This window comes from Mesoplodon densirostris, chromosome X (genome assembly GCF_025265405.1).
Source record: "Mesoplodon densirostris isolate mMesDen1 chromosome X, mMesDen1 primary haplotype, whole genome shotgun sequence".
NCBI classification, from domain to species: Eukaryota; Metazoa; Chordata; class Mammalia; order Artiodactyla; family Ziphiidae; genus Mesoplodon; species Mesoplodon densirostris.
This window is the reverse complement of record NC_082681.1, coordinates 64367471-64390306: the sequence shown is the minus strand read 5'-3', so window position 1 is coordinate 64390306 and position 22836 is coordinate 64367471. Positions and strand designations below refer to the sequence as shown.

Sequence of the window (22836 nt, the reverse complement as noted above, 5' to 3'; positions counted from 1 at the left end):
CCCATAACTCTTCCCTCTTGTGTCTCCCTCCCTAACACCCTCCCTATCCCACCCCTCCAGGCGGTCACAAAGCACCGAGCTGATCTCCCTGTGATATGTGGCTGCTTCCTGCTACCTATCTACCTTACATTTGGTAGTGTATATATGTCCATGCCTCTCTCTTCTTTGTCACAGCTTACCCTTCCCCCTCCCCATATCCTCAAGTCCATTCTCAAGTAGGTCTGTGTCTTTATTCCTGTTTTACCCCTAGGTTCTTCATGACATTTTTTTTCTTAAATTCCATATATATGTGTTAGCATACAGTACTTGTCTTTCTTTTTCTGACTTACTTCACTCTGTGTGACAGACTCTAGGTCTATCCACCTCATTACAAATAGCTCAATTTCATTTCTTTTTATGGCTGTGTAGTATTCCATTGTATATATGTGCCACATCTTCTTTATCCATTCATCGAATGATGGGCACTTAGGTTGTTTCCATCTCCAGGCTACTGTGAATAGAGCTGTGATGAACATTTTGGTACATTAATCTTTGAATTATGGTTTTCTCAGGGTATATGCCTAGTAGTGGGATTGCTGGGTCATATGGTAGTTCTATTTTTAGTTTTTTAAGGAACCTCCATACTGTTCCCCATAGTGGCTGTACCAATTCACATTCCCATCAGTAGTGCAAGAGTATTCTCTTTTCACCACAACTTCCTCAGCATTTATTGTTTCTAGATTTTTTGATGATGGCCATTCTGACTGGTGGGAGATGATATCCCATTGTAGTTTTGATTTGCATTTCTCTAATGATTAATGATGTTGAGCATTCTTTCATGTGTCTGCTGGCAGTCTGTATATCTTCTTTGGAGAAATGTCTATTTAGGTCTTCTGCCCATTTTTGGACTGGGTTGTTTGTTTTTCAGATATTGAGCTGCATGATGTGCTTATAAATTTTGGATATTAATCCTTTGTCAGTTGCTTCATTTGCAAATATTTTCTCGCTTTCTGGGGGTTGTCTTTTTGTTTTGTTTATGGTTTCCTTTGCTGTGCAAAAGCTTTTTAGTTTCATTAGGTCCCATTTGTTTATTTTTGTTTTTATTTCCATTTCTCTAGGAGGTGGGTCCAAAAGGATCTTGCTGTGATTTATGTCATAAAGTGTACTGCCTATGTTTTCCTCTAAGAGTTTGATAGTTTTTGCCCTTATATTTAGGTCTTTAATCCATTTTGAGCTTATTTTTTTGTATGGTGTTAGGGAGTGATCTAATATCATACTTTTACATGTCCCTGTCTAATTTTCCCAGCACCATTTTTTAAAGAGGCTGTCCTTTCTCCACTGTACATTCCTGCCTCCTTTATCAAAGAAAAGTTGACCATATGTGTGTGGGTTTGTCTCTGGGCTTTCTATCCTGTTCCATTTAGCTATCTTTCTGTTTTTCTGCCAGTACCACACTGTCTTGATTACTGTAGCTTTGTAGTATAGTCTGAAGTCAGGGAGCCTGATTCCTCTAGCTCCGTTTTTTGTTCTCAAGATTGCTTTGGCTACTCAGGGTCTTTTGTTTTTCCAAGCAAATTTTGAAATTTTCTGTTCCAGTTCTCTGAAAAATGCCAGTGGTTTTTTGATAGGGATTGTATTGAATCTGTAGATTGCTTTGGGTAGTAGACTCATTTTCACAATATTGATTCTTCCAATCCAGGAACATGGTATATCTCTCCATCTATTTGTATCATCTTTAATTTCTTTCACCAGTGTCTTATTATTTTCTCCATACAGGTCTTTTGTCTCCTTAGGTAGGTTTATTCCTAGATATTTTATTCTTTTTGTTGCAATGGTTAATGGGAGTGTTTTCTTGATTTCATTTTCAGATTTTTCATCATTAGTGTACAGGAATGCCAGAGATTTCTGTGCATTAATTTTGTATCCTGCTACTTTACCAAATTCATTGATTAGCTCTAGTCGTGTTCTGGAAGCATCTTTAGGATGCTCTATGTATAGTATCATGTCATCTGCAAACAGTGACAGCTTTACTTCTTCTTTTCCAATTTGGATTCCTTTTATTTCCTTTTCTTCTCTGATTGCTGTCGCTAAAACTTCCAAAACTATGTTGAATAAGAGTGGTGAGAGTGAGCAGCTTTATCTTGTTCCTTATCTTAGTGGAAATGTTTTCAATTTTTCACCATTGAGGACGATGTTGGCTGAGGGTTTGTCATATATGGCCTTTAATATGTTGAGGAAAGTACCCTCTATGCCTGCTTTCTGCAGGGTTTTTATCATAAATGGGTTTTGAGTTTTGTCGAAAGCTTTCTCTGCATCGATAGGGATGATCATATGGTTTTCTCCTTCAATTTGTTAACCTGGTTTATCACACTGATTGATTTGCATATATTGAAGAATCCTTGCATTCCTGGAATAAACTCCACTTGATCATGGTGTATGATCCTTTTAATGTGCTGTTGGATTCTGTTTGCTAGTATTTTGTGGAGGATTTTTGCATCTCTATTCATCAGTGACATTGGCCTGTAGTTTTCTTTCTTTGTGACATCCTTGTCTGGTTTTGGTATCAAGGTGATGGTGGCCTCATAGAATGAGTTTGGGAGTGTTTCTCCCTCTGCTATATGTTGGAAGAGTTTGGGAAAGATAGGCATTAGCTCTTCTCTAAATGTTTGATAGAATTTGCCTGTGAAGCCATCTGGTCCTGGGCTTTTGTTTGTTGGAAGATTTTTTATCACAGTTTCAATTTCAGTGCTTGTGATTGTTCTCTTCATATTTTCTATTTCTTCCTGATTCAGTCTTGGCAAGTTGTGCTTTTCTAAGAAGTTTTCCGTTTCTTCCAGGTTGTCCATTTTATTGGCATAGAGTTGCTTGTAGTAATCTCTCATGATCTTTTGTATTTCTGCAGTGTCAGTTGTTACTTCTCCTTTTTCATTTCTAATTTTATAGATGTGAGTCTTCTCCCTTTTTTTCTTGATGTGTCTGGCTAATGGTTTATCAATTTTGTTTATCTTCTCAAAGAACCAGCTTTTAGTTGTATTGATCTTTGCTATCATTTCCTTCATTTCCTTTTCATTTATTTCTTATCTGATCTTTATGATTTCTTTCCTTCTGCTAACTTTGGGGGTTTTTGGTCTTCTTTCTCTAATTGCTTTAGGTACAGGGTCAGGTTGTTTACTCGAGATGTTTCCTGTTTCTTAAGGTGGGATTTTATTGCTATAAACCTCCCCCTTAGAACTACTTTTGCTGAGTCCCATAGGTATTGTGTCGTCGTGTCTCCATTGTCATCTGTTTCTAGGTATTTTTTAATTTCCTCTTTGATTTCTTCAGTGATCACTTCATTATTAAGTAGTGTATTGTTTAGCCTCCATGTGTTTTTATTTTTTGCAGATCTTTTCCTGTAATTGATGTCTAGTCTCATAGCATTGTGGTCAGAAAAAATACTTGATACAATTTCAATTTTCTTAAATTTACCAAGGCTTGATTTGTGACCCAAGATATGATCTATCCTGGAGAATGTTCCATGAGCACTTGAGAAAAATGTGTATTCTGTTGTTTTTGGATGGAATGTCCTATAAATATCAGTTAAGTCTTTTTGACCAGTGTCCTGAAGTTGGCTCTCCCACCTCAGAGGCACAGCACAGACTCCTGGCTGTAGCACCAAGGGCCTTTCATCCACCTGGCTCAGAATAAAAGGGATAAAAATTAGAAAGAAAGAATTAGTAGAAGAAAGAAAGAAAGAAAGAAAGAAAGAAAGGAGGGAATGGGGAGGTATGGAGGGAGCAAGGAGGGAAGGTATGAAAAAGAAAAAAAGAGAAGATAAAATAAAATAGAATAATGTATGATAAAATATTATAGCATTATTAAAATAAAAAAATAATTATAAAAAAATAAAAATTAAAAACAGAAAAAAACAAACAAAAAAACAAGAAAAAAAGAAAAACGGATGGATAGAACCCTGGGACAAATGGTGGAAGCAAAGCTATATAGACAAAATCTCACACAGAAGCATACACATACACATACACTTTCACAAAAAGAGAACAAGGGGAAAAAAATCGTAAATCTTGCTCTGAAAATCCACCTCCTCAATTTGGAATGATTTGTTGTCTATTCATGTATTCCACAGATGCAGGGTACATCACGTTGATTGTGGAGCATTAATCCACTGCTTCTCAGGCTGCTGGGAGAGATTTCCCTTTCTCTTCTTTATTCTCACAGCTCCCGGGTCTCAGCTTTGGATTTCGCCCCGCCTCTGCATGTACGTCTCCGGGCGGTGTCTGTTATTTGCTCAGACATGACGGGGTTAAAGGAGCAGCTGCTTCGGGGCTCTGGCTCACTCAGGCCCGGGGGAGGAAGGGGTATGGTGTGCAGGGCGAGCCTTTGGCAGCAGAGGCCAGCGTGAGGTTGCACCAGCCTTAGGCATGCCATGCGCTCTCCCGGGGAAGCCATCCCTGGATCCTGGGACCCCGGCAGTGGTCAGCTGCAAAGGCTCCCCGCAAAGGGGGCATGGACAGTGACCTGCGCTCGCACACAGGCCTCTTGGCGGCGGCAGCAGCAGCCCCAGCATCCCACGCCCATCTCCGGGGTCCATGCTATTAGCCGCGGTTCTCGCCCGTCTCTGGAGCTCCTTTAAGCAGCGCTCTTAATCCCATCTCCTTGTGCACCAGGAAACAAAGAGGGAAGAAAAAGTCTCTTGCCTCTTTGGCAGCTCCAGACTTTTTCCCGGACTCCCTCCGGGCTAGCCGTGGTGCACTATCCCCTTTAGGCTGTGTTAACGCCGCCAACCCCTGTCCTCTCCCTGCACTCCAACTGAAACCCGAAACCCGACCCTCAGCTCCCAGCTCCACCCGCCCCGGTGGCCGAGCAGACAAGCCTCTCGGGCTGGTGAGTGCTGGTTAGCACCGATCCTCTGTGCGGGAATCTCCCCGCTTTGCCCTCCGCACCCCTGTTGCTGTGCTCTCCTCCACTACTCCAAAGATTTCCCCCTCGACCCCCCGCAGTCTCCACCTGCGAAGGGGCTTCCTAGTGTGTGGAAACCTTTCCTCCTTCACGGCTCCCTCCCGCTGGTGCAGGTTCCGTCCCTATTCTTTTGTCTCTGTTTATTCTTGTTTCTTTTGCCCTACCCAGGTACGTGGGGAGTTTCTTGCCTTTTGGGGGGTCTGAGGTCTTCTGTCAACCTTCAATAGGTATTCTGTAGGAGTTTTTCCACGTGTAGATGAATTTCTGATGTATCTGTGGGGAGGAAGGTGATCTCCGTGTCTTACTCTTCCGCCATCTTCCCCCAGCTCCTCCCTCTGCTCCTCACTAAGCATAATATTTTCTAGGTCCTTCAATGTTACTTCAAATGGCAGAATTTCCCCCTTTTTGTGGCTGAATCCTATTCCATTGTATATATACCTCATCTTTTTTATCCATGTATCTGTTGATGACAGTCAGGTTGCTTCTATACCTTGGCTATTGTATATTATTCTGCTGTGAACATTGGAGTGCATATATCTTTTTGAATTAGTGTTTTCATTTTTTCTGGATATATTCCCAGGAGTGTAATTTCTGTATCATATGGTAGTTCTATTTTTAGTTTTTTGAGGAAACTTCATACTCTTTTCCATAGCGGTTATACCACTTTACATTCCTAGCAACAGTGTACAAGGGTTCCCTTTCATCCGCATCCTCTCCAACATTTGTTATTTGGAGACTTTTTGATGATAGTCATCTGGTATGTGTGAGGTAATATCTCATTTCAGTTTTGATTGCTTTTCTCTAATAATTAGCAATGCTAAGCATCTTTTCATGTGCCAGTTAGCCATCTGTATGTCTTCTTTCGATAAATGCCTATTGTTCTGCAATTTTTTGATTGTTTTTTTGATATTGAGTTGTATGAGCTATTTATATATTTTAGATATTAACCTGTTGTAAGCCACGTCATTTTCAAATATTTTCTCCCATTACAGAGGTTGCCTTTTCATTTTGTTGGTGGTTTCCTTTGCTGTGCAAAAGCATTTATGCTTAATTAGGACCCACTTGCTTATTTTTGCTTTTATTTCTTTTGCCTTAGGAGACAGAACCAAAAAAATATTGCTATGATTTATGTCAAATAGTGTTCTGCCTGTGTTTTTTTCTAGGAGTTTTATGGTTTCAGGTTTTACAGTTAGGTATTTAAACCATTTTGATTTTATTTTTGTATATGGTGTGAGGGAGTATTCTAATCTCATTGTCCAGTTTTCCCAGAACCATTTGTTGAAGAGTGTCTTTTCTCCATTGTATATTCTTGCCTCCTTTGCCATAGATTAATTGACCATAGGTGTGTGGGCTTATTTCTGGGCTTTCTATTCTGTACCATTGATCTATGTGTCTGTTTTGGTGCCAGTACAATGTTGTTTTGATGACTTTAGCTTTGTAGTATAGTCTGAAGTCTGGGATGGTGATACCTTCAGCTTTGTTCTTTTTTCTCAAGGTTGCATTGGCAATTTGGGGTCTTTTGTGGTTCTTATGGGAACAATTTTTAAATTTGAGTATTTGCTTTGAAAAATAAGATCTTTTCAGGGAAAACTTAAAGATTTATCATAATTGGAAGGAATGGGGTCCTCTAAATTTGTTTTTTGACAGAAATAGGATAGTGGTCTCTAACTTCTTGCTTTCAATTTCCAGATAGGTGCTCAAAGACCAGTTACAAATAAACTTGAAGTGCTGATAACAAGATCAGCAATTCCATCCTGGAATAAAATAATGATTTTACAGAAGAATTTCAACAAATAAGAATAGGGAAAAAATTCTGAAGCCATCATGTCAAGCTTGAATACTTCTTAGAACTTGTTTTTCTATAGTTCTGTCTTTTTACACCTGATTTCTCAGTCTGTAGACCCATGTTGCCAAAACAATGAGGCAAGGACTTTGTAATTAAGAATTGGCTGTGTAGGAAATAAGATCAACCACTTAAAATTTGCCAAGTCATACATAGAAATGTTTTGACATCTTGTAGAAAATGTTGCAAAAGTCAAAGTTCTGTGCTTCTGGAAACTGATTCTTTTTTTTGGTATGTGTAACTGGAAATTGGAAGACCATATAGGAGACATGTCAATTAATAATAAACCTATTAAACAAAAGCTTGCCAATGCAGTTATTTCCAAAGTAGTAGAGAAACCTCACAGAACTAGTGTTCTTCAGAAAATAACAAATACAATGAAATCCTATAACTAATTTCAAGTCTAATAATGATATTTTATTGCATTTTGTTGAATAGAATGAACATTAACATAATTTAAAGGTGTCTTATTTGATATTTATATCAAAAGGGTACTAAGTACAAAATGCAAGCACAACTATGCTTAGTTTCTGATTAAAAAAAAAAAAAAGCCTAACCTGCAGAGTGAGAAATGGAAAACTTTGTGTTTATTGGTTTGTTTTTTTCTGTTTGTTACTGTTTTTGTTATTTTTTCAGGTTCCTGTTTTTTAAGTTAATATTACACAAATGAATGTGTTTCACAAGATGGTAATAAGTGTCTACAACTCCTTATTAACTTACAGAAATGAGTGTGAAATGTGAGCCTATGATCCCTTGATTCTACTACCACAGTTTGATATGGAAGGAAGTAAAACAATCATTTTGAGACTCTTGGAATACCTAGTGTATGGAAATATAAAAATCTCTATGGGAAGTTGCAGACAACTACAATAATAGTAAAAAACTATTATTTTTGTGTACCTGATCCTTGTTTGGCATTTTGCAAACATCATTTCTAATCCTCACAATAATGTTACAAGATAGATTTTATTACCTTAATTTTGCAGATGAGGAAACTAAGGTCTTTAAGGTTAGATAGCCAAGCCAAGGGCAAACATCTAGAACTAAGGGAAAGGGAATTATTACTCAAATTTTGTGTTCCTTTTTGCTATACTGACACTATTTTAGATGAAAGAACAACAACAACAACAAAATTGACCCCTCTCTTTGAGGGTTTTAGAATCTATTTAAAAATCAGGGTGAACACTAAGGAGCAAAAAAGGAAAGAAAGAAAGAAAGAAAAAATAAGTAAAGCAAAACATTAAAGTGGTAGCATTTATCTATATAAATATTACATTTAAAAATATATCAATTTACATTCTTTAAAAATTTCTATATGCATGCCTTTTCTTACAGTGTGTTGTTTCAATTATCTTTTTTTAAGATACTTTTTGAACTTTCACATTTGATGTTTAGGAAATACAGTACTTCCTCAGTCTTTAATTACCTTTCTGACTCATACAATTAACTGGAATTAGTTGCTAAATATAGATATCAGACAAGTGGCTGGAGTTAACTATAACTCCTACCATGTATATTAAAAGAGTCATCAAAAAATTGTAAGTATGATCACAGAGTCAAACATTTTAAGTGGTCAAATGGTAAACTGTGGGCTTTTGTGAATACAAGGTATTCACTAACCTTTCATTTATTAAAAACAATGAATTCCGAGAGACAATATGGCAGGGGACAAATTAAAAGCTAATATAGTGATTTTTATTTCATTTTAAAAATAGATGGAGGAAATTACCAAACCAGATATATTCACAGCAGGAACTATCATGTTCCAAACAATACTATAAAGTTTGGCTGGTTTTGTTCCCTCTTGAATAGATCATAAGTGAGGGTTGAATAGGAGCTCTGAAATGAAATAAGAAACAATATTTGCAACGTTTAAGTGCAGAAGGCTGATATACACAGAAAAATTATGAAGTGAGTCCTAAAGAGAGAGATTAGTTAAAAAATAATCTAAGTTTTCCCATCAATATAGAGCTTCCATAATAAGCTAGCTAGAGGATTTACATTTTGATTAGTTGGAGCAATTGTGGAAATAGGCAAATGGGCTAAAGAAATTTTCAGAATTCAAGATACAGAACTACAAGTCATATATGTTCATAGATGCAAATAGTAGATATGGGGTAAATTTATCTTTTATATTTTATCTAATGTCTGGAAAAAATAACTTGGCATGAAGCAGACTACATCATTTCAATGTAAATCTTCAACATACAGCTGATTTATGTAACCTTCTACAATTTCCTAATTACTTCACCATTAATAACTCCATAATCTCAATAATTAGTGTACCCTAGCCTTCATTTCCTAATCTAAATTGGCTTTTTGGTAAATTCCACTAATGAAAAGAGTTCAAAATGAAAAATTAAAATAGAAAAGAGTGGATAGGAGGACAGATGTGGGAAGATTGGAATGAAGAAGTGGAAAGATATGAAAACAGACAGAGAAAATTGACTGCTTCACAGAGTGAAAGTAGATGTTGAGTTAGTTTGCAGGTATTCCATGTGTAACAGTATCATCCAGAGACATTTATTATAGAAAAGCTAAGTGGTGTTATTTGACCTCTCAGCAATAAATATAGTCAATAGAGGGATTGCTATCTGTAAATCAGCATTCACACAAATCCACATTGTCATTGAAACATGCAGGGATTAAAGAGAAAGAGTAAATGTGTGCCTGTGTATTCACATGTTTTTATTGTGAAAATCCAAACTCTTGAGACAAAAATACTTATAGTGCACTCTTCACCAGAAAAGACCTAAAAAGATATAAACACTGTTTCCATTAGTCCAATATAAAAAGAAAAACTATCAGAAGCAGCCATAGACATAATATATACTCAGCCTAAATCCCTATACTGTAGCCTTATAATTCGCCAGTGAAAAGGCTTCAGATGTTAACTGTTTTCATCTGAACTAATGGATTATATTTTCTCCACAAATCTCCCAGTAGAACAACAGAAAAGTGTTTTTGCTTATTCCTATGGTTGGCATTGTGAAATTTGGTTGAAATTCCCTAAATCTCTCACAAGCTGTCTTAGGTGTGCTATGCATGTGAATCGTCTAATTCTTTCATATCTTACTTCGGTTATTAGAAACTTTCCTGTTGTGCAGAATCAATTTTTATTAAAAAAAATAGCAGCAGCTATTGTTGATGACTGGTAAAAAGCATTGCCTTCATGGGTAATGATTTATTATGAAGTAGTGACAATTTGCTGTGGCAGTAGTGACAGTATACTATGGTAGTAAACTTGGTATTTCAGTAATTGAGTAGAAAATTGAACTTTTATTAACACGTAAAAAGATAATACATCAGAATTGTATTATTAATTATAATACATAAATAATATAAATATAAATAATTATATTATTAATTATAATCCTTTGTGTTACCATCATGGAACATTATGTGAATCAACACTGAAGTTCCATTTAAAAGTAATTTTCATTTCTTTTCTTTTAGTCGTTTGTATTTTAAATCAACCCCCACACACACCAAACTGAATAAAATAAAAGGGCATAAATTAGTATATTGAATGGTCATAGGTAATTAAAACCATAAGGGATATGTAAACAGTCAGTAATAGATTCCGAAGTAATTTTTGGTGGTACAATATGGTGTTTGACACCTGTGTTAGTACTACCAATAGCTTATTATAGCCAAAGAAGCCATTATAAGCTTGTAAACTATATATATTAAATAAACTATTTTATTTTGACTCCTCCATTTGGATTCAGAAGTGGCGAAATATTATCCTTACCTTGCCTCCCAGGTTTGAGAATCATCTGGACTACTTATTTTAATTTGAGTTGCAATCACTGATTCTATGCTATAAATGATAGATACAGAAATATAATATGAATGATGCCAATTAAAATTTTTATACAAGCAGTTTTTACCATTGTTCAACATTTCTTTAACAGGTACCACTACAATCGAAAAATATGACCTCAGGACCAACAGCTGGCTACATATTGGCACCATGAGTGGCCGTAGGCTTCAGTTTGGAGTTGCTGTTATTGATAATAAGCTCTACGTCGTGGGAGGAAGAGATGGTTTAAAAACTTTGAATACTGTGGAATGCTTTAATCCAGTTGGCAAAATCTGGACGGTGATGCCTCCCATGTCAACACACAGGCATGGCTTAGGTAAGAGCTTAATGTTACATAGTTTCTAAAGAATGTACCGTTAGTAGAGCTTTTTAAAAATTAAATTAAGCTGGAATACACTAACTAATATGTATAAAATAGATAACTAATGAGAACCTGCTGTATAGCACAGGGAACTCTGCTGTAGAGTAGAAACTAACACAACGTTGTAAAACAACTATACCCCAATTAAAAATAAATGATAAAGGTCATCCATCTGAAAAAAAAATTAATTAAAATTAAATTAAGCTGCACATCACTGATATTTAGCCAAACGCTTAGTGAAAATGTTTCCAAAATGCTGAAAAGCTTAAGCAAATGATAAAAGACTGTGAAAGTTTTTTCTTGTTTCAGATGTCATACTTGTTGTAATCCTATCTCCATTCTACTGGTATTTTAAAGGGGTCCCACTTCAGGAAGGATAAAAACTTTTAGAAGGAATACATTGTTGAAGAGCACGAAACTACAACAGAGAGGTTTTTTTTTTTTGTAAACTTAATTTAGAGAAAGAACACTTGATAATGGAGAGACATTGTTTCTTTATTTCAATGTTTCAAGGGACTAGTGTCTAGTGTCCCTTCACAGGGACATATAGAAGCAAATATAGAAGCAAATCTATATTTAGGCAAAAGCTTTAGGATACAGTTTGAAGGCAGAAATATTTAGAAAAAACACTTTGGTTGAGAGTAGCTCTAAATTATACTTAATCCAGAGGTTCCAAAAATGTTTAAGAAGGAATGGAGACTTCTGGAACAGTGGGGAACTTTGATTTTCCTGTGCATTTTTCAAGGTATATCCTTCTTCGTGCTAGACGGCATACGATTCAATAACATAGAGTATCTTAAAAAAAAAAAAGCCGAATAATTGCATTGTTCTTTAAGAACTGACTTTTACACAGATTAAGCATGCCATATCCAGGACTGGTATTATTTGCCCCAAAATATCTGATAAATTATCTATATCAAATGATAGACTATGTAATTATTCAGCTCAGTTCTGTCAGTGTGATTTTTAGAAAACATATCTTACAGAGAAATCAGAGCAAATTGTTAAATTCTAATTGATATTACTAAAGCGATAGGAGAGGTGATGAGGGTATAACTCTGAGAGGCGGATTGAGATGGTGAAGAAGGTAAGGTCGGGAGGAACAAGATACGTGAATTCACAGAGCAGATGAGAAACAGAAAGGGGTTATTTATTGTATCTACTGGAACAAATTTCTAACTAAACCTCAAAAATCCCTGTCTACTGAGTTATCTCATGGGAATCATTTTTTTATCCCTATAATAAAAATCAGGGATTAGAAAGGCTTATCACAGTTAGCCTACAATTCTAAGATTTATCTAAGATTCAATATCATACCTCATTTATCACTTACATTCGAAAAATAACATTGAAATTATGCCAGAAAAGAAATCAGCTTCCCTTTTCTATTAATCCTGAGAAAAGGTTGTCCCACTACTTCCTTTGACTTCAGCATTACAACCATGATACCCTAACTATGCCTGAAAATTTCCTAGGGTTAAAAGACTATATTTACTTTTATATCAAGATCAGTAAATTATTCATTAAATGATTATTTACAAAACCATTTAAGAGATACAAACAAATTGTTAAGCAGTCAGTTCCTTAAAAAATGAATAAAAAAGCATCCATTGTGTGTGGCCTACCTAGGTGAGCTCTCATGCTATTTTTACACTTTAGGCGTAGCCACACTTGAAGGACCAATGTACGCTGTTGGTGGCCATGATGGATGGAGTTATCTAAACACTGTAGAAAGATGGGACCCTGAGGGACGTCAGTGGAATTATGTGGCCAGTATGTCAACACCTAGAAGCACCGTTGGTGTTGTCGCATTAAACAACAAGTGAGTAAACCCAAGCATTCATGTTTTTGCTCCCATTTCATGTGGTACAGCACTTCAGTGATGTGATCCACCAATCAATAAGCATTCCCAGTGACCAGGACATCCTAGTTATCGATAGTAGAAGGCCTTTGTTGGAACTCTCCCTTCATTATGATGGAAAATACTTGTCTAAAATGAATATTTAATTAAATATTCTGTAGCCCTTTGCTACTCCAGTCTGGTCCTGAGATCAGTAGCATCAGCATTACCTGAGATCTATTTAGAAAAGCTGAATCTTAGCCCCAACCTAGACCCCCTGAATCAGGATAGACATTTTAACAAGATCCTCAAGTGACTTGTGTGTACATTAAATTTGAGAAGCAAACCAGTTCCAAACTTACCCTCAATAAACTACCATTTTTTTACATTATAACTTATTCTTGACTTATCAAAATTTTGGTAAGTCTTTGTTATAGACCAAGTCTTTTTGTTCTTTACCATTCACTCTCCTGAGCATTTTAGAACTACAACTAGTACCATCTTTCTGAATCTTTCCTTCTTCCTGATCGTTTGCCTATAAGAGAAGCTAATATATTGAAACCCAATGATGTTAGAGGTTTCTACGAGCTTGAATTGTTCTTCTTGCAGGTAATTATGTACTTTCTGACAAGGAACCTTTGGAGATAATGACCAGCATATAGGAGAGACTTGAATGATGAAAAATTCAGACACCAGGATGGGTCAGTGGCAGGAGACAGCCTTGTGTGTCTGTATTGACTATGCATATACATAAAGCCAATATCTAATCACATAATTAGGTTCTGTAGAAATTTCAATACAATTTCAATTAAAATTCAATTTCAATTCAACACCTTGTGAAAGGAGTAAGAAATGTCTATAGTTAAGAGGAGACCCAGACTTACAGTGTCTTAGAGCTTAAAATTCTCCTAAATCTGATTATCTCTTGCCTAACCTGAATGATATCAGATGACTCAGTAGCAATCTCCTACCTATTACAGAAGAAGCTGAAATCATAGAATCTGACTAATTTAATTTTATCTTTCTGACTTGCTATTGTTCACAATTGAGCATGAAGGGTAATTATAGACATATAGTTTAATAAATGGTTATCTTCTTTATTGATGCAGGATTAAATTTAAATTAGATTAAAAATACTGCTCATCAAAAGAATTGGCATTTAAAATTTATGAGAGAAATGTCATAGCCAATATATCTTTCTAGGAAAAAAAATCTGGTTTCTAGGTTTTATTCTATTCCCTTAGTTACTTATTAAATTAATATCTTCTTAGTTACATTTTTTACACTAAATAAAATCGTTAATAGAAAACAACAGGGATTCTAATGCTAAGCAATTAAACCTAGCTAAAATTGTATGGTTGCCATAGTTGGGTTTTGGAAGCATCTTACCTTTCTTTAAAAATGTTTAGATTTATTGAGGTTTAACTGACAAATACTACCAACAATTTTGATACCTCCCTTCTTTCTCTGTACTTCATTTCCAATGGGATCCTTTAATCTATTATATTATGTCACAGTAACTTTCAAAAAAATGATGAAACAGAGGTTTAGGGTAAGGTAGACCTTAAAAAATGCCTTTAGGTAACTATCCATTCACAAATTCAGGCCATTCACTGTAAAATACTAAGGGAGTAGAATACACAGTTCAATGCTTTGCACAAGGTTCTGTCACTTTCATTCTATGCACAAATTTACACACACACACACACACACACACACACACACACACTTCTGTCTTTTTTCTAGGCTATATGCTATTGGTGGACGTGATGGAAGTTCCTGCCTCAAATCTATGGAATACTTTGACCCACATACTAACAAATGGAGTCTGTGTGCTCCAATGTCCAAAAGACGTGGAGGTGTGGGAGTTGCAACATACAATGGATTCGTATATGTTGTTGGGGGTCATGATGCCCCTGCTTCTAACCATTGCTCCAGACTTTCTGACTGTGTGGAACGGTAAAATATTCCTTTTTATTCATGTATTTATTTGGTTATGTGTTTTATTCAGAAATGAGAAGGATTTTTAAGTAGTCTTCCAAATAAGTATTAATTCTTACAGAGGTATAATCCTCTGTAAAGTTGTACACTTACTCCTAGGCTTGAAATATTGTGAAGAAATCCTCCTTATGCGTTCCAGATTCATCATAAGAAACGTATAAAAAGAATGCATTATTTTATCATTTGATAGTCACCCTATAAAATGAGACAAAAGAAATGAAAGAATAAATAAATTTTATTACAAGCTATATCATTCAACTATTCACCAGCTCAAATCAAAATAACTTTACTGTTTTGAAAACAAAATCAATCCTCAAAGGATGAAGGCTTATCACTACAAAATAAACTTAAAGAATTCCCAAAGAGAAGTGTTAATAATGTTCTGAACAATGACTGTATTGCATTAAGTATTTAATTTCCAAAGGTAACTTCTTTGAATGGAAGACATTCATCTGTACAAAGTGCACTGTGTTTTTTAAAATGTCAGTCATATTACTTTGTTGTTTTACTATTCATATTCCCTTTCAAGATAGAAAAATATATATCTATATGCACAAACATAACAGTTGATAATATTAACCACAGTCCAGTGGCAAATTTACTGTCAGTCAGGTTATCAGAATTCAGAAGACAGAGATCAATATGAATGGAGTCCTCAAGGGAAATTCATGAACTAGATAGAATTTGTACTTTGTAGGCATAAAAAGAATGGAGGGAATTTCAGGTCTAGGAAAAAGCACAGCCAAAACGTGAATATAAAGGAGAAATCTTCATAGATATTAGCAGAGACTTTAGGTTGAAACAATTTGGAAGAGCAATTCAAAAACACAATTAAGCACCAGATTTTTTGATAGCCTGAAATGTCAAGGTGGAAACTTTTGGATTTCATCTTGTAGGCAAAAGGATAATTAAATTTGAAGAAATGGAATATCACAAAGAAAATAATTTGGGGGAAATTGATTTAACAGTGATATGTAGGATATAATGTAAGGAAAAAAGACTAAAGGAAAGAATACGAATATTATTTTTCTTCTGAAAAGCATAATTGATGATGCTAATACTTCATTTCTTATAAGGAATAATTGATTTATGATAGACTTTTTCCTTTTTTTTCTGTTTTTTAAAGTTTAATCATAAGTGACGAGCTCCCTGCTACTCAGTGTATATCTGGAATACTTTTCCTGAGATTGGATCTTAAGAGATGCAAACAAATTTTACTTTAACATTATGCAAAACATAAAACAGTTCAATTACTGTCTCAATATATAATATATTATAGTCAAATATATGTGACACTGAGATTATCCATATCAGTTTTCCCCAAAGTTAGGAAAGTAGTAGTTGATCACCTCTTCATTATGCTAGATATTTTTAGTGTGGCAAAATATACATCACATAAAATTTACACTTTTAACCATTTTTAACTGCACAACTCAGTGGCATTAAATACATTTACATTGGTGTGAAAACATTACCAACATCCATCTCCAGAAATATTTTTCATTTCCTCAAGCAGAAACTCCATCCTTATTAAAAAAATAAATTCCCATTCTTCCCTCACCTCAGTCACTGGCAGCCACCATTTTACTTTCAATTTCTATGAATTTCATAATTCTAGGTACCTCATAAAAGTGGAATAATAAATGATCCTTTGGCGTCTGGCTTATTTTATTTAGCCTAGCAATAATTATTCAAGGCTCACCTATGTTATAGCATTTATCCAAGCTTCCTTTCCTTTTTTTTTTTTTTTTTTTTTGCGGTATGCAGGCCTCTCACTGTTGTGGCCTCTCCCGTTGCGGAGCACAGGCTCCGGATGCGCAGGCCTAGCGGCCATGGCTCACGGGCCCAGCCGCTCCGCGGCATATGGGATCCTCCCAGACCGGGGCACGAACCCGTATCCCCTGCATCGGCAGGCGGACTCTCAACCACTGCGCCACCAGGGAGGCCCTCCTTTCCTTTTAAAGTTGAAAAAATATTATATTATATGTGCATACAACATCATTTTCTTTATCCATTCATTTGTCAATGCACAAATGTGTTGCTCCCCCTTTTGTCTACTGTGAATAATGCTGCTAGGATATAGGTGTACAAATATCTGGTTGAGCCTTTGCTTTCAATTCTTTCGGGTATATACACAGAAGTAGAGTTGCTTTATCATATGGCAATTCTATTTTTAAATGTTTTATTTTTAACATCTTTATTGGAGTATAACCATTTTGCAATGGTGTGTTAGTTCCTGCTGTATAACAAAGTGAATCAGCTATATGTATACATATATCCCCATACCCCTTCCCTCTTTCATCTCCCTCCCACGATCCCTAGATCCCTCCAGGGGGTCACAAAACACCAAGCTGATCTCCCAGTGCTATGTAGCTCCTTGCCACTAGCTATTTTACATTTGGTAGTGTATATATGTCCATGCCACACTCTCACTGTATCTCAGCTTACTCTTCTACCCCCATGTCCTCAACTTTATTCTCTACATCTGCATCTTTATTCCTGTCCTGACCCTAGGTTCTTCAGAACCATTTTTTTTAGATTCTATGTATATGTGTTAGCATATGGTATTGGTTTTTCTCTTTATGACTTACTTCACTCTGTATGACAGACTCTAGGTCCATCCACCTCACTACAAATAACTCAGTTTCATTTCTTTTTATGGCTGAGTAATATTCCATTGTATATGTGTACCACATTTTCTTCATCCATTCATCTGTCGGTGGACACTTAGGTTGCTTCCATCTCCTGGCTATTGTAAATAGTGCTGCAATGAACATTGTGATACATGACCCTTTTAATTATGGATTTCTTAGGGTATATGCCCAGTAGTGGGATTGGTTGGTTATATGGTAGTCCTATTTTTAGATTTGTAAGGAATATTCATATTGTTCTCCGTAGTGACTTTATCAATTTACATTCCCACCAACAGTGCAAGAGGGTACCCTTTTCTCCACACCCTCTCCAGCATTTATTGCTTGTAGATTTTTTGATGGCCATTCTGACTGGTGTGAGGTGATAACTCATTACAGTTTTGATTTGCATTTCTCTAATGATCAGTGATGTTGAGCATCCTTTCATGTGTTTGTCGGCAATCTGTATAACTTCTTTGGAGAAATGTCTATTTGGGTCTTCTACCCATTTTTGGATTGGGTTATTTGTTTTTTTGACATTGAGTTGCATGAGCTGTTTGTATATTTTGGAAATTAATCTTTTGTCAGTTGCTTCATTTCCAAATATTTTCTCCCATTCAGAGGGTTGTCTTTTCATCTGATTTATGGTTTCCTTTGCTGTGCAAAAGCTTTTAAGTTTCATTAGATCCCATTTGCTTCTTTTTCTTTTTATTTCCATTTATCTAAGAGGTGGGTCAAAAATGATATTGCTGTGATTTATGTCATAGAGTGCTCTGCTTATGTTTTCCTCTAAGAGTTTTATAGTGTCTGGCATATAAACATTTAGGTCTTTGATCCATTTTGTGTTAACTATTGTGTATGGTGTTAGGGAGTGTTCTAATTTCATTCTTTTATGAGTAGCTGTCCAATTTTCCCAGCAACAATTATTGAAGAGGCTGTCTTTTCTCCTTTGTATATTGTTGCCTCTTTTATCAAAGATACAGTGTCCATATGTGTGTAGGTCTATCTCTGGGCTTTCTATCCTGTTCCATTGATCTATATTTCTGTTTTTGTGCCAGTACCATACTCTCTTGATTATTGTAACTTTGCAGTGTAGTCTAAAGTCAGGGAGCCTGAGTATACAGCTCCATTTTTCTTTCTCAAGATTGCTTTGGCTATTTGGGAACTTTTGTGTTTCCATACAAATTGTGAAAATTTTTGTTCTACTTCTGTGAAAAATGCCATTGGTGGCTGGATAGGGATTGCATTGAATCTGTAGATTGCTTTGGGAGTAGAATCATTTTCACGGTATTGATTCTTCCAATCCAAAAACATGTTATGTCTCTCCATCTGTCTGTATCATCTTTAATTTCTTTCAGTAGCGTCTTATAGTTTTCTGCATACAGGTCTTTTGTCTCCTTAGGTAGGTTTATTGCTAGGTATTTTATTCTTTTTGTTGCAATGGTAAATGGGAGTGTTTCTTTAAATTCTCTTTAAGAGTGTTCATCATTAGTGTATAGGGATGCAAAAAATTTCTGTGCATAAATTTTGTATCCTGTTACTTTACCAAATTCATTAATTAGTTCTAATAGTTTTGTGGTAGCATCTTTAGGATTTTCTATGTATTGTATCATGTCATCTGCAAACAGTGACAGTTTTACTTCTTCTTTTCACATTTGGATTCTTTCTATTTCTTTTTCTTCTCTGATTGTTGTGGCTAAAACTTTGAAAACTATGTTGAATAATAATGGTGAGAGTGGGCAACCTTGTCTTCTTTCAGATCTTCGTGGAAATATTTTCTGGTTTTCACCATTGAGAATGATGTTGGCTGTGGGTTTGCCATATATAACCTTTATTATGTTGGGGTAAGTTCCCTCTATGGCTACTTTCTGGAGATTTTTATCATGAATGGGTGTTGAATTTTGTCAAAAACTTTTTCTGCATCTATTGAGATGACCATATGGTTTTTATCCTTCAATTTGTTAATATGGGTATCACATTGATTGATTTGTGTATATTGAAGAATCCTTGCATTCCTGGAGTAAACCACACTTAATCATGGTGTATGATCTTTTTAATGTGTTGTTGGATTCTGTTTGCTCGTACTTTGTTGATGATTTTTGCATCTATGTTCATCAGTGATATTGGCCTGTAAATTCCTTTTTTTGTGAAATCTTTTTCTGGTTTTGGTATCAGGATAATGGTGGCTTCATAGAATGAGTTTGGGAGTGTTCTTCCCCCTGCTATATTTTGGAAGAGTTTGAGAAGGATAAGTGTTAGCTCTTCCCTAAATATTTGATAGAATTCGTCTGTGAAGCCATCTGGTACTGGGCTTTTGTTTGTTTGAAGATTTTTATTCAGAGTTTCCATTTCAGTGCTTGTAATTGATTTGTTTATATTTTCTATTTCTTCCTGGTTCAGTTTCGGAAAGTTGTGCTTTTCAAAAATTTGTCCATTTCTTCCAGCTTGTCCATTTTATTGGCATATAGTTGCGTGTAGTGATTTCTCTTTAGCCTTTGTATTTCTCCAGTGTCAGTTGTTACTTCTCCTTTTTCATTTCTAATTCTGTTGATTTGAGTCTTCTCCCTTATTTTCTTGATGAGTCTGGCTAATGGTTTTTCAATTTTATTTATCTTCTCAAAGAATCAGCTTTTAATCTTATTAAACTTTGCTATTGTTTCTTTCATTTCATTTTCATTTGTTTCTGTTCTGATTTGTATGATTTCTCTCCTTCTGCTAAGTTTGGGTTTTCTTTGTTCTTTATCTAATTGCTTGGGTGTATGGTTAGGTTGTTTTTTGCGATTTTTTTTTGTTTGTTAATGTAGGATTTTATTGTGATAAACTTCCATCTTAGAACAGCTTTTGCTGTGTCCTGTAGGTTTGTGGTCATTGTGTTTTCATTGTCATTTGTTTCTAGGTAGCTTTAGATTTCCTCTTTGATTTCTTCAGTGATCTCTTGATTATTTATCAGTGTATTATTTAGTCTCCATGTGTTTGCCATTTTAGTTTTTTTTTTCTCCTGTAACTGATATCTATTCTTATAGCGTTGTGGTCAGAAAAGATGCCTGATAAGATTTAAATGTTCTTAAATTTACCAAGGCTTAATTTGTGACCTAAGATATGATCTATCCTGGGGAATGTTTCATGAGCACTTGAAAAGAAAGTGTATTCTGTTGGTTTTGTATGGAATGTCCTATAAATATCAATTAAGTCCACCTTATTTAATGTGTCATTTAAAGTGTTTCCTTATTTATTTCCTTTTTGTATTATCTGTCCATTGATGCAAGTGGGGTGTTAAAATCCTGTACTGTAATTGTGTTACTGTTCATTTCCCCTTTTATGGCTATTAACTTTGGGCTTATGTATTGAGGTGTTCCTATGTTTGTTGCATTTTTACAATTGTTATACCTTCTTCTTGGATTTATCCCTTGATCATTATTTAGTGGCCTTCTTTGTCTCTTGTAGCAGTCTTTATTTTAAAGTCTATTTTGTTGGATATAAGAATTCCTACTCCAGCTTTTTTTTTTGCTTTCCATTTGCATGGAATAACTTTTTCCATCCCCTCTCATTCAGTCTGTATGTGTCCCTAGGTCTGAAGTGGGTCTCTTGTAGACAGCATATATACGGGTCTGGTTTTTGTATCCCTTTAGCCAGTCTGTCTTTTAGTATGAGTATTTAATCCATTTACATTTAAGGTAATTATTGATATGTATGTTCCTATTACCATTTTCTTAATTGTTTTGGGTTTGTTATTGTAGGTCTTTTCCTTCTCTTGTGTTTCCTACCTAGAGAATTTCCTTTAGCATTTGTTGTAAAGCTGGTTTGGTGATGCTGAATTCTCTTTGCTTTAGCTTATCTGTAAAGTTTTAATTTTTCCATTGAATCTGAATGAGATCCTTGCTGGGTAGAGAAATATTGGTTGTAGTTTTTTTTTTTTTTTTTTTTTTCCTTTCATCACTTTGAATATATCCTGCCACTGCTTTCTGGCTTGCAGAGTTTCTGCTGATGTTCAGCTGTTAACCTTATGGGTAATCCCTTGTATGTTATTTGTTGATTTTCCCTTGCTGCTTTTAATATTTTTTGTATTTAATTTTTGATAGTTAGATTAATATGTGTCTTGGCGTGTTTCTCCTTGGATTTTTCCTATATGGGTCTCTCTAACCTTCCTGGACTTTATTAACTATTTCCTTTCCCATATAAGGGAAGATTTCAACTATAATCTCTTCAAATATTTTCTCATTCCCTTTTTTTGTCTCTTCTTCTTCTGGGACCCCTAGACTTTGAATATTGGTGTGTTTAATGTTGTCCCAGCAGTCTCTGCGACGTCCTCAATTATTTTCATTCTTTTTTCTTTATTCTGCTCTGCGATAGTTATTTTCACTCTTTTAACTTCCAGTCACTTTTACTTTCTTCTGCCTCAGTTATTCTCCTTCTAGTGAATTTTTAATTTCATTTATTGTGTGGTTTCTCATTTTTTGTTTGCTCTTTAGTTCTTCTATGTCCTTGTTAAATGTTTCTTGTGTTTTCTCCATTCTATTTCCAAGATTTTGCATCATCTTTACTATCATTACTCTAAATTCTTTTTCAGGTAGACTGCCTATTTCTTCTTCATTTGTTTGGTCTAGTGGGTTTTTATCTTGCTCCTTCATCTGTTGTGTGTTTTTCTGTCTTCTCATTTTGCTTATCTTACGGTGTTTGGGGTCTCCTTTTTTTCTGGCTGCAGGTTCATAGTTCTCATTGTTTTTGGTGTCTGCCCATTATGGGTAAGGTTGGTTCTGTGGCTTGTGTTGACTTCCTGCTGGTTGGGGCTGGTACTTGTTTTCTGGTGGGCCAGCCTGGACCTTGTCTTTCTGGTGGGCAGGGCTATGTCTGGTGGTGTGTTTTGTGGTATCTGTGAAATTAGTATGATTTTAGGCAGACTTTCTGCAAATGGGTGGTGTTGTGTTCCTGTCTTGCTAGTTGTTTGGCATGGTGTGTCTAGCACTGGAGCTTACTGGTCGTTGACTGGAGCTGGGTCTTAGTGTTGAGATGGAGATCTCTGGGAGAGCTTTCACCATTTGATATTACATGGGGTCAAGAGGTTTCTGGTGGACCAATGTCCTGAACTCGGCTCTCCCACCTCAGACTCTCAGGCCTGACACCTGGCCAGAGCACCAAGACCCTGTCAGCCACACGACTCAGAAGAACATGTAGAAAAAAAAGAAAGAAAGAAAAATAAATAAAGTTATTAAAATAAAAAAATTAAAATAAAAATAATAAAAACAGTTTAATAGAAAAATATGAGAGTAACCAAACCAATCAACAGATCCACCAATGATTACAAGCACTAAAAATTATACCAATATAAACATGAAATCACAAACTAGTCAGTCCCATACAGCAAACCCAAAGTCAAAAGTTGCTCCCAAAGTCCACTGCCTC

General features: G+C 35.5%; 1 protein-coding gene across 1 annotated transcript in view; it reads left to right on the top strand.

The window, feature by feature from the left end:
- KLHL4 (kelch like family member 4) overlaps positions 1-22836 on the top strand; it is a 114377-nt gene that overhangs the window by 71900 nt on the left and 19641 nt on the right. Inside the window, exons 7-9 of the mRNA XM_060087103.1 lie at positions 10696-10920; positions 12625-12787; positions 14552-14764. Coding sequence (XP_059943086.1) covers positions 10696-10920; positions 12625-12787; positions 14552-14764 — 601 coding nt within the window. The remainder of the gene's footprint in view (positions 1-10695; positions 10921-12624; positions 12788-14551; positions 14765-22836) is intronic.